This window comes from Callospermophilus lateralis, chromosome 7 (assembly GCF_048772815.1).
Source record: "Callospermophilus lateralis isolate mCalLat2 chromosome 7, mCalLat2.hap1, whole genome shotgun sequence".
Lineage (NCBI taxonomy): Eukaryota > Metazoa > Chordata > Mammalia > Rodentia > Sciuridae > Callospermophilus > Callospermophilus lateralis.
In genome coordinates this window covers 81,229,379-81,242,162 of record NC_135311.1, presented here as the reverse complement: position 1 = coordinate 81,242,162, position 12,784 = coordinate 81,229,379, and the positions used below count along the sequence as shown (strand labels likewise).

Here is a 12,784-nt window from a genome sequence, read left to right as displayed (position 1 = left end):
GCATGTATGCCCAGAATGGAGACAGAAAAACATTAAAAGGTTCATCTTTTAACATGATGTTTCAAGTTAAGCCTTGTGTCCCCCCAAATCGTGACATCACTGTTTGCTTCCCAGCTAGAGTCATGTGAGAGGTGTCTGGAAACCATGCACGGTGTACTTGGGACCATCAGCCTCTTCACGCACACAGCTGCCCTTGCTCCAGCACACACACCTATCATGTAGGCTGCACCTCAGGGCAAGGTCAGGTCGTGACAGTGCAGTGCAGGGACTTGTTTGATCAGTTGGTTCTAGTCTCATCAGAAAAGGAGCCAGCATCCCTAACTCCCCATCACATCTTCCTTCTTCTCCCCCAAATTTATATGCCGTTCCCTGATGAAGGTCCTCAACAAAGAGGCAGGCTTGGGCACATCTTCCTCTGGTAACTGGCTGATTCTTCACTTCCCATCCACTAGTGGCTCAGAACCAGAGTGGGATGATTAGACAATGCCATGTATAGCATATATAAGCATCAAGAGAGTAAAATTTGATTGAAATTTCTTAAAATGTGAAATTGTATAGCTTTTCCAAGATGGCAAAAACCCAGGCCAAGGGTAACCAATGTTATCCATCAGTAACACTGGTTATTTATTCTCTATTTAGCTACTTGGAATATTTTCAAAATGGCTAAGAGAACAAATCTGATCACTGTGTAATCTCAACTCCTCCGTACACGGTGGTGGTGCATTTCAGCAATTATAAATTAACAATTTTAAATTATAAACTGACCAAAGTAAAAGCATGGGATGATTTGTTATTCATTTCTTAGACAAATAACCATCTTATAATTTTGATTCCAAGTTATCATCCACTTGCAGACAAGTAAAAAATATAGTAAAAATAACAAAAACTGACATGGGTGGGAGGAGCATGTTAATAAGCAGGTGTCTTACAGATTCCAATGTTGTATTTGTTTCATGTGGGCCCTTTCCTGGGGTTTGCAAACCTTGCATCAAATCAGTGAAGTTCAGGTTCTCTTTTGTGCGCAGTTGTCAAATCAGAGCTTCTATATTCTATTGAAATAACTGCATCTTCCACTCAGTCACTACAAAAGACCAGAGTTTCAGTTTGCATGATTTTTTTTCTTCAATGGTTGTGCAAATAAGGATCCATTTCGACAAAATTGTATTTTTAAAGTCATTTTTTTTCTTGAAATGGATATATACAAATAAAATAAATGGAAGACAGGATAACTCTTTCTCTATTTATTTAACTCACATCATTCTGGAAAGCATTTGAAGCTTTATTCCAAACAGAATTAGAAGCAAACACAGTAATAGCTGAGATTTATGATCCGTTTATATGGTTTTAATTTTGGCCACAGACCAGATTTGAGCTATTACAAAGAGAATACTTAATGTATTCGTGATACATGGTAATTTTCATATTTCTTTTTTCTCTAACATTCGTTCTTAAACAGAAATGTCAGTGTTTGCTAGAGAAGAAATTAAATTTCTTTGGTTACAATTACACTTCTATTAACAGAAAGGGTGCAGCATGTTCCCACAACTCACACAGTTGTCAAATACTTTATTACCGCCCCAAGTTGTCACACTTCTATAGGGAAGCCTAAAGAGTATTTGAGTGAAGGAGAAAAAATTACAGAATGAAAGTTATCAGTTGTGCCAGAAAACATAAAATGACTCTTTGTAGGGATTAACATTCTTCCAAAACATACTATAGATTGGCAAACACAGTCTGTGCCCACTAGAGCTTTGACAGTGTGGGTAAGGGAAATGAGACAGCAAAGAAGCAGACAGGCCCAGCCAATGGCTTTTATGGCTATAGTCGGCAGCCATCTTGAAAAATCAGCAGAGGTAAATGGCTCTACCCCTGAAAAGTACCTGGTCTACTACTAAAACACATTTTACTTATTTGAATGGCTTGAAAAGTCATCATTACCTTAAAGTCATAGGATTTTAAACAGGATAGGACCTCTGCCTAGCAAAAGGCCATATGTGTATGTGGACACATCCAAACACAATCCAAACTCCTTTATGATGAGCTATACTCAAGCCCACACCTGAACTGACCTTGCATCCTCTCTGACCCTATCAGCTACTACTTTCCTCCTGCTCATTTGGCTCAAGCTTCACTGGCCATCACAATGCTGCTGGGCACACCAAGCTCCTTCCTGGCTCAGAGCCCTCCCTTGCTGTCCTTCTGCCTCTTCCTACAGATCATCCCCACAGCAAAATTCCTCACTCCATTCAGGTCTCTGACATTCTAATATACTCTTGTCATGGAGGCTTTTCCTTGATTATTTTATATAAACTGGCAATGTTCCACATCCTCCCTTATTATTTTTTTTCAAGCCATATTTTTCTTCACAGCATGTATCTCTGCTTTAAGTACTTTTTAAAACTTTGTTTATTGCTTTTCTTCTACATTAGTCTAGAAGCTTCATAAGGGCAGGGCTTTGTATCCCCAGCCCCACACAGGACTAAAGGGCTAACATACTTAACATTCTCTGTACCTCCAGTTTGCTCATCCGTACAGTGGAGATCATGATAGTGACCAACCTCAGAGAGGAGTTGTGGGGATCAAACAAGTTACTGGTTCCTAGAGCTCAATGAAACATGGCTGTCAACAGAGTGCTTCACTTCCACAACTGGACTAAGACCCAGAAGTTCCACTCTAGTGTCTTTCCACTATTCTCACAAAACATTACAGACTGAGAATCTAGAGAGGTGACCTAACTGAGATAGCATATTGGACTAAAACCTTCTTAGCCATTCAGGGTAGAGCCATATCCTCCAGATAAGGGAGGAGGCAACTCCCCTGTCCTCTCAGGTCCTGTGAAGGGCTCTCCTGATACAAGCCCTGTAGGAATCAGGCACACGCAGGTATTGGGGCTGTTTCCTAACTTCCTAGAGAAAAAAAAAAAAATGTAGCTCACCAAAACTTTGGTCATACAACCAACAAATATTTATGGAGAATCTTTAAAAGTCAGGCCCTACACACACAAAAAGACATGGATGGTCTCTGCTCTCATGAAGCTAAATATGACACAACTTCCAAAAATCCACTAATCTGCTATATAAACTAAGAAAAAAAAAGGTTTTATTTCTGGGATCATATGAACAGCAGTACATTTTCATCAAGGTAAAAAATTTCAAACAAATACTTTATGGCCTGAAAAGAACAATGCCTCCATAATCTTATGGAAAAAAAAAAAAAGCTACTTATAATCTGGAGACTCCCAGTTTCATCCAGTGCACCTAGAATAAGGGACTTCCAACCTATCACCCACAGTAAGAAACAGTTTCTATAGAACATCCACACTTCTTATAACTGAAAAATAAATTCCACATAACAATTAACATGTGATACTATTTTCCCTATTTTTAAAAAATGTTCCTCACACCTCAGTAAATTGTTATGTTCTGTGATTTAATTTAAACAAAAGAGGAAAGGAAGAAATATGGTCAAAGTATACTACTAAGTAAGTGAGAAGCACCCAACATGCATATGTGTTTTCCTAATTCACAAGAGCAAAATCTTTTAGTGCTTTCCCCCCATCCATGCATAGGCTTCTCTCCTGTGCTACAAACCCAGACATATGCTCAGGTTTATATTTCAGCAACCACACAAACCAGCCCCACACAGCTCCACTCCTATTACTTCAGGGATACCTGACACAACAGGAATATTCTTACTCAGGACAGTGAGGCAGACACTGACTCTGGACTGATCTGTCTAGGTTAAAGTCAAGCATCACCACTTCATTAATTATATGACCTTGGGCAAGTTATTTAATGGCTCTCTGGCTAGACAGGATACTAAATGAACCTGTCTCACTGGACTGCAGAGAATTAAATTAGTATATGCTTGCTTGGCACATAGTAAGTGCTATGTCAGTGTTTGTCACACCAAAGGAAACCTTTTCTGCCTAAACCTTATAGCAGTGATTTTAGGCATCATTAAAAGTTTCTTCAGTCATTAGTAATTAATTTGAGCATAATATATACCAGGAAACAGATCTGACCTACTGAGAACTACTTAATAACCAATATTTTAATAAGTAGATCTCCAATCTACTTGTTTTTTAATAGCCAATATTTCTGTGTAGACAGATGGAAGTCTACGTGCAAATGACAGCCCTGCCTATTCCTGCAACCCTCAACAACAAAACATAATCTTTGCTACTACTATCCTTTAGAACCTCTTAAAGCCAGGAGGACTAATTGCTTTGAGCTGAAGAATTCAAAATAAACACACCTTCTGTTCAGGCAGAAAATAATCCTCTTTAACATCAAAAAGTCTTCTTTGCCCTTGAAAATGCATTCAACTAAGTTATTTTGTCTATTCTATTTATATAACAATTATACCACTCATTGCCCTCTTCCAAAGAATAGTTCATTCTTCACGGAATTTTGAATAGATCTGAATGGTTTTCCAAAACTAACTGGTACTATTTCTATACAAACACAGAAGTTACAGAATTTCCCAACAAGTGCTACTGTCTTGCCTAACTACAGGTTGAAGGCAGATCTTCTGGCATATGCACATAACATTTAATATAAATATGTCTAGAATGCTAACAATTCCCCTCTTCCACTCACTAATAATTTCAGGGTGAGAAGTTCATCAATTTTTCTTTCTGATTATGATATACTGTATCAACATCACTAGTGATCCTTAATTAATATATTACTTTAAAATTCTCATATTTCTATATTTAAAATTCCATTACTTAATTTAAAAAAACTTAGGGTAGATTTTTAATACCCTGCTATGTATTGAAGAGAGCTAATAAATAACATTCCTTAGATTTAAAAATACAAAAAACCAAGCAACTCTAAAAATTAGATCTGGAATAATATACTTAATCCATCTTGGAATATTTATACTATCTTTTCCCAGTTAACAATACTTTCCAGGAAACCACCTGTTTAAATCCACGGGACTTATTTTCATCAAAAACAATTAAGAGTAGAGCTGGGGATGTGGCTTAGTGGTAGAGCACTTGCACAGCATGCATGAGGGCCTTGGGTTCAATCCCCAGCATCGGGATGGCGGGAAGCATCTAGAATAAAATATCTCAACTTTTCACATCTAGGCATTTGTAACTGCCTTTTTCTTTAACCACAGTCTCTCTTTCCTTTTTGCAAACACTTTAACTGTTTTAGCACATACTAATTGAAAAGACTACCATCTTTTATAGATGTCAAGTTGACTTTCAAAATTTTCCCTAATATATTCTTTACTCTTTATAAAGGACAGAAAAAAAAAAAAACAGTTTTCTGGTTTTAACATTGGTAAAAAATCCAAATCTAACCAAAAGGAAATCACAACAAGCATTCTATAATATAAACAGACAGTATCCACATAGTTTATTTCTCACAGTTCTCCTGACAAATGAACATTATTCAAGAACATACTGTATACACAGATAAGAAGAAACATACAAAATGTTTTAAATGATGCACAACAAAATCCAGCAGTATAAAAGAATGCATGTGAACTCTTGCTCACTGTGCAGACTAAATTTAATCACTTGTTTAAATAGTAATAAAAATACAATCTTTTATGGATCTTGTGCAGACTACAAAAGAGGGAAATTATTACCATATATATGATTTTTATATTAGGCAGTTTTCTTTGATGAGTTGTACAGACAACTCCAAATACAGAGGCAGAAGGCTGTGTATTTTAAAGGAATTAATGTTGTGAATTAGAGACTTTACACAGTTACTACCACTGGCACTTTTCACCATAGTTTGTACACATCACATGATCATCTTATATAACATTACATTTAAAAAATATATCTGAGTGACAATTTCATAACATTCACACACCATGAGCTGGTTAAGGAAGCAATCCCACAATTGCCTCCTGTAGTGCTTCACTGTTGGTAATAAGGACAATTCATTGTGGTTAAAAGAAATTATATATCAATATGGGGAAGCAGCTCTGATTTACTAAAGGCCATCAATGGCCACCACTGGGACAGTGAGTTCTTTTAGAGCATAGATCCTAGAAGCAAACACCATCATTGGTTAAAACTTTGTCTAAAGAAGTCAGTTTCTGTGCTGAAAACTATTTTCACAAAACTGAAAACTACTTAACTGTTTTAATATAAATACTTTGTCTTCTCATTATCATATTTATGACCAAGTTCTTTGAAACCTTTGGAATTTACTCTTGCTTTAATGTGTGCTCTCATTTCCATCTCACCCATTTAAGATCGCCACCTAAAAGGCTTTTAGTGGTGAAAAATTCACCAGGGAAACCCTTCGCTCACCAGGAATGTTCAACTGCTGAACGTGATCTAGAGCCACAACAGTGCAGAGCTATACTTGACGAGAACACTCAGGAAGCTCCCATGCTGTGAGTGTCATTTTAGGGAAAGCAGAGAATCTTTCCAAACTGTGCACATAATTAACAATGATACCATTGCTATGTGTTGAAGAGGACTAGTAAATGATGTTCTCTTCCATGTCATCTGTTTGCTGGAAAGTAGTTTGGATCAAGGTAATTATAACTGGTGCCCTGGGACACACAGTAGTCTCTGTCTAAGAATGTCTCTGACCTATAAATAGGTTCTAATTGGTGATCTTCCTTGTGAATATCTGTTTCATGTAGGCTGAAAAGAAAAAAAAAAAAAAAAACACAAACTCATCATTACATGGCACTGGATGCATTTTGTCTACATACTACAAAACTTTTTCAGTTCTACCTACTTAAATCCATTAAGCTATTAAAATGTTTAATAGAAAGCTATTTGAGATGGTATGATTAAAATGTTTTAATTGCTTAGAACAAAATTCAACAAAAGTATGGTTACTGTTTTAAAGAAGTTTGGAGATCAAATTTACTGGCTGAGAAGACCTTTACTTGCCACAATTTAAAGTAAAAAATGAAGAAAACACTTACCAATCTGAACAAGAGTCACAGAAGTCCAAAGACATTTCTGGAGGACAATCCTGGCAATGCCATCGAACACCCTGGATAGGTTCTATGCCACAGTTATCACACTATAATAGATTCAGTGGGAAAAAGTATTAAGCTATATTGCTTTACCTCTTTCATTTTCTGCTGGGAAAACAATGCACATAGATGCCTTCTCTTCATCCCCTACCCACTAGAAAGTTGCCTAATGTAGTAGAGGTAAGCAGCTGGGTACATGGTGCATGCCTGTAATCTCAGCTACTTGGAAGTATGAAGCAGGAAGATTGCCAAAGTCAAGGCCAGCCTCAGAAACTTAATGAGATCCTGTCTCAAAAATAAAAAATTTAAAAAGGGCTGGGAATGTAGCTCACTGGTAGAATGCCCCTGGGTTCAATCCCCAGTACTGGGGGTGGGGGTTGCTAGTGGATGCAAACTAGGTAAAGGGTCTATCCACTTGAGAGCAAGATACAGGTGGGTGCCAGGTATACTAGCACATGCCTCCAGCTACTCCAGAGGTTCAAAAGTTCAAAGCCAGCCTTTCTCTAAAAATAAAATACAAAAAGGGATGGGGGTATGGCTCAGTGGTAGAGGCCCCCTGGTTTAAATCTCAAGTACTCCCAACCCAGCCAAAAAAAAAAAAAAAAAAAAAAAAACAACCCACAGGTGAGTGAGAAGAGCATTATAAGGAATAACTTTCAACGTTATTCCTTATAACTCAGCCATTGTTTTCTTAGTAACCATTATTTTAAAGGTACCTCAGACCGGTGTGTGATGATTGTAAACACTGACTTCATTCCATAGTTAAAATTATCCAAAAACTATCAGGACTGTTTTAACAGTAATACCATAACTACCATAACTCAGGCAACTACAAAATGTTCTCTGAACTCTTTATCTTATGGAAGCCCAAAAGAACCTGATAACCAATGCTCATCATGACTAAGAGGCAGATTCAGCTCTTTCTCAATGTGGTGGCACTGTGATAGCCCTCAGTACTTTCTGTGGAATTTTGAAAAGCCAAGTCAATTATGTTTTAAGATTCTTTGATCATCAGGCCAACTATGGTGGCTAACAGCCTGGCCAACAAGTAGTGGCTGGGTCCTAGAACAAAATAATGACAAGTAGCAAGTTTCCTCTCAAAAAGGCAAGAGCTGCCAGTTAGGAAAACCTCTAAAGGAGATCAAGAGGGAAAATCATTTAATATAGTATAGCTGATGGTTACTCCAGAGTCAGAAGTATAATTTTGTTTTCAACTTAGGTGGTCAGTCACAGTGTATACCAAGACTTTAAGTATACTGCCAACAGAAATACCAACATCAAGTTTATGGTTTCATTACTTCCTCTAATTTTACCAAATACAGTCAATTATAATGCTGAAAGTTTTCTCATACCTGTCAATCTCTCCCTCTTTCCACAGGTTATTCTTTTATCTAAATTACTAAAGGAATCTTTAAGCTATCTCCTTGCCTCCAGTCTTGCCTTTTTCTAATTCATTCTCCATAAAATATGACCAGGATGATCTTTCCCTCCCCCTCACTTATATTTTTAATTACATGAATAAGACACATACATAGATTATTGTCTTACAAAATTTAAAAACAGTCAGTGACTATTTCTCAAAGCCCACTGTATTCCTAAAATTATCAAAGCTAAGAGTTAAGTCATTTAAATTATTTTTCGCACATTACTCTCTACTTAAAAATCTTTCAGTAACTCCCCAACCTCTTAGGATGGTTTAAACTCCATCCTAAGAGGTTGGGGAGTTAAACTTCCCCAAAGCCTCTGACTACTCTCTAGTATGCATTCTTAGTTGTGTTCAATTATTTCATTTGTTTAGCATCTTTAAATTCTTTATGAGAATGAAAACAGCATAAGGGCAGCAACTGAGTCCCCCTTGTTTATTCCTGAATCTCTAGCACTTAGCAAAGTGCCTGGAACATAATGGGCATTTCCAAATACCGTGGAATGAGTGAATGTATTTCAATTAGCCTCTCCAAAAAAAAAAAGCTGAGGTAATTCAACCTGAAGTGAAGGGAGGGCAGGGGATTCTGGGATTCTGATCCATGAACAGCAGCAGACAGAAACTTCTCATATTCTACCTCAACTTATAGACAACTGTATGTTTTCTTCTCTACACTGAATCATAAGCCTCTTGACATCATGAACTGAGGTGCACCACTTCTATAAAAGAATACGAGAGATAAACTGAACTAATAAGCCGAAATTTTCCATGAATGCTTAGAGGTTTTAGATTTTTACCACTCCAGAAACCACTTTAAGTATCTCTTATCAATAGTAAGAATTTACCTTGAAGCCCACATGTTGCACAAAACCACTTTCAGCTTGCATTTGTTGAAGTTTCTGCTTCTTTAACTTTTTAAACTGTAACAATTCTTTATATTCAGGTAAATTCCTATACATGATAGGAATACTTTCTTCATCCTATTAAAAAACAGAACAAAATAGAAAACAAAAATGTTAGTTTGATAATTAAAATGAACAAGTGTAAGAAATACAGATATAAATTTTCTATTGATAAGATTTTTTCACTTTTAAGATACCTCATTGTAGATTAGTGCTGCTGTTAACAATATTTTGTAGAGGGCTTTTTAATGCAATACTGATGCTGACTACTTCATAATGTAGGAAGAAGGGGAACATGATATGATTCTACCCATGTCATACACTACCACAAACCTAATCCCATCTCTACATATTCATGGCTTCTTATGATCTACTACTGAGAACACTACTCATTATCCTGAGCAACTTCAACTTACAAATAACCAATCCTCTACTTCTAGCCTCTATCCTTAAGTTCTACTACAATGACATTCATCTTCACCCTTTCTAAGTCTCCCATTTTGAGAATCCTTAGACCTTGCTGTCAACTAGAAATGTTTTGCCTCCAAAATATTAAATTTAGATGTCTTACCTACAGTGTTACTTTCTACTTTTCTCAAACTCTCCTCCCAAATAGGCTGCCCCCGCCCTTTTAAACTTTACTAGAATTTCTAATCATTATCCTGGTTTCCTATTCTTCCAGTGTATTCACACTCTGCCACCCATTCCTTTCCTTTGATCCCTAATAGCTGAGTCCATGGTCACCAACTGCTTAAATGCATTTCCAATTCAGTGACCCCCAAGGTCCATTGATTTCCAATCCTGGACAACCTAACTCCTATCCCTTTCATTCCACCTGTTAGGTTATTATTAACTACCATGTTTATTTTCCCATCAAGGACACTGACACTTATAAAAGCTGTAACACATGTCCAGAGTCATACAATTAATTAGTTGTAGAGTTGGATGATTTAAACCCAGAGTTTCTGACAACTTTAGCAGCTCAAGACAGAAATCTAAGAGTTATTCTTATTTTTTTACTCCCTCCTATCTAATCCAACAAACTCTGTCACTACCTAATACTATCTAAAATTTCTCTCAAATCAGTCCTCTAGTATCCATTCCCTCCCCTCCCCTTCCCCCATCATTACTTTAAATCTCCCAGTAGTTTCCTAACTATGGACATCATAAAGTCCAAAGTCCTCACCTGGATAAAAGATCATTTAGTTTCACACTTCACTACCTTATTTGTCTCTCTCATCCATTTCAAATTCTTATCAACTAAAGTTGTTAAATAATAGGTATTATCTATTTCACCACTCAGAAAGATAATCTTGGTAATAGTATATACTAACAAGTATGATGTGACCCAAATAATAATTAAGAAATTTTATAATAAAATATATTAAATTCAGATGTTTAAAACAAATGAAGAGTACAAAAACTAAAGTTTTTAAATTTGCATTTTAAATCTAAGGATATTAGATTTGGCCATCTAGTCTAAGATTAAGAAAAGTTAAATCATCTCATACTCAGTTGAATAGCCACTATAAAAGGAAAGAAAATAACAAAGAGTTGGCAAGAATGTAAAATGTGTGTTGCAGCTGCCTAGAAAACAGTATGGTGGTTCCTCAAACATTAACAGAATTGCCATATGATCTAGCAATACCATTTATGGATACACATCTTAAAAAATTGAAAGCAAGAACTCAAACTGATATTTGTACACCCATGCTCATACCAACATTATTCACAACAGCCAAAAGATGGAAGCAACCCAAGTATCCATCAAATGAATGGATAAACTGTGTTATGTATGCACATAAAATGAATTATTATTTAGTCTTAAAAAAGAAAGAGGCCTGTGAGTGTAGTTCAATGCTAGAGCATTTGCCTAGCATGTGTAAGACCCTGGGTTCAATCCCCAGTACAAAGAAAAGGGGAAAGAAATTGTGGTACCTGCTGCAAAATGGATGAATTTTGAGGATATTATATTACGTAAGATATGTCATTCACAAGAGGGCAAATTCTGAATAAGTGCCCCTCAGTATCCACAGAGACTTGGTTTCAGGACCAACCAAAATCTAAAGATGCTCAAGTCCCTTCTATTAAAAAAAAAAAAAAAAAAGGTGTAGTATTTGTATCTAACCTATGCATATCCTCCTATTTATACAAAATCTCTAGATTACTTATAATACTAATATAATGTAAATGCTAGGTAAGTAGTTGCATACTATATTGTTTTAGGGAATGATAAGAGAAATGAGTCTCTATATGATAAATATAGACATAATTTTTCCCTCACAAATATTTTCAGTTTGACGTTAGCTGAATCCACAGCTATAGAAGGTCATCTATGTGCCTCCATTTATCTGAGGTACCTAGAACAGTCAGTCAAATCCATGAAGATGAGAACTAGAATCAGTGAGAGTAAGCAAAAGCACAACAGTCTAAGCTGAATTTTAATAAAAAATACGAACTAACAGCCAGGCACTATGGAGCATGTCTATAATATCAGAAACTCAGGAGGCTGAGGCGGGAGAATCACAAGTTTGAGGCCAGCCCCAGCAACTTAGCAAGACACTGTCTCTAAATAAAATTTTAAAAAATGGGGGCTGGGGGCTGGGGATATGGGGATGTGGCTTAGTGATTAAGAGCCCCTGGGTTTGATCCCCAGTACCCCCCCGCAAAAAAAATTCCTTATGATTATGTTTTTCATCCTTAAACAAAAATGTAACATATTTCCCAGCTCTGTCCACTAAATTGACATAAAAACAATAATTAACCTAGAAGCAAGTTAATATTCCTCAAGTCAGGATATAGTCTCTAAATGCCATTTTCTAATAGAAGAAAGCAAGACTATCTGCATGTCGGAGGCAGCATATATACATGATGAGCTTAAATGTTCCTTGTTGAAACAGATTATAAGGAAGCTATCAAATGCTACTAGTCTTATCATAAGAACTCAGAATCCAACCTGGATAGGCAACAAGTCACAAGAGATAACAATCATATATTAAGTCCAATAATTCAGAAAAACACAAATTTTTAAGTAAATTTTATTAGTCATCTTTGGAGCATAGAAGAGGATAAATTTGAACACAAGAAAATAAAGGCCAAATCTGATAGGTATCCTGCCATTTCTATATGTACCTCAGTGTACCAAATAACAGTTGATAGTAGGGTTTACTTTATAGAATTTTCCATAAATAAAAGATCAATTCTCAAGACCTCCTATCAGATTTACAGAAAATTCAAGGAACAGAGGAATAGGCTAAATGACACAAAAGAGATGCAATCAATAAAATCAACACAGGGCAAACTATCCAGTTCTCCAACAAAAATAATGTACAAGGACAAAAGAAAAAAGACTTATTAAGAAACTAAACTTTCTGCAATTTACTGTCTTTATTTAGATCTAAGTTCAGATAAATATTCTGAGATGACAGGGGAAATGGGAACACTCACTAATTTCATTATACAGAGAACCACTTTTTCCTTTTCTTTT

At 36.2% G+C, this 12,784-nt stretch overlaps 1 protein-coding gene across 6 annotated transcripts in view; it reads right to left on the bottom strand.

The window, feature by feature from the left end:
• Positions 1–1,226: 1,226 nt before the first annotated feature.
• The window catches only part of Zzz3 (zinc finger ZZ-type containing 3), a 100,950-nt gene continuing 89,392 nt past the window's right edge, over positions 1,227–12,784 (bottom strand). For all 6 annotated transcript variants that reach the window (XM_076863707.2, XM_076863711.2, XM_076863712.2 and 3 more), the window contains 3 exons: positions 9,241–9,375; positions 6,919–7,019; positions 1,227–6,628 (listed from right to left, as the gene is read on the bottom strand). In XM_076863707.2, coding sequence (XP_076719822.1) covers positions 6,484–6,628; positions 6,919–7,019; positions 9,241–9,375 — 381 coding nt within the window. In that variant the 3' untranslated portion in view covers positions 1,227–6,483. The remainder of the gene's footprint in view (positions 6,629–6,918; positions 7,020–9,240; positions 9,376–12,784) is intronic.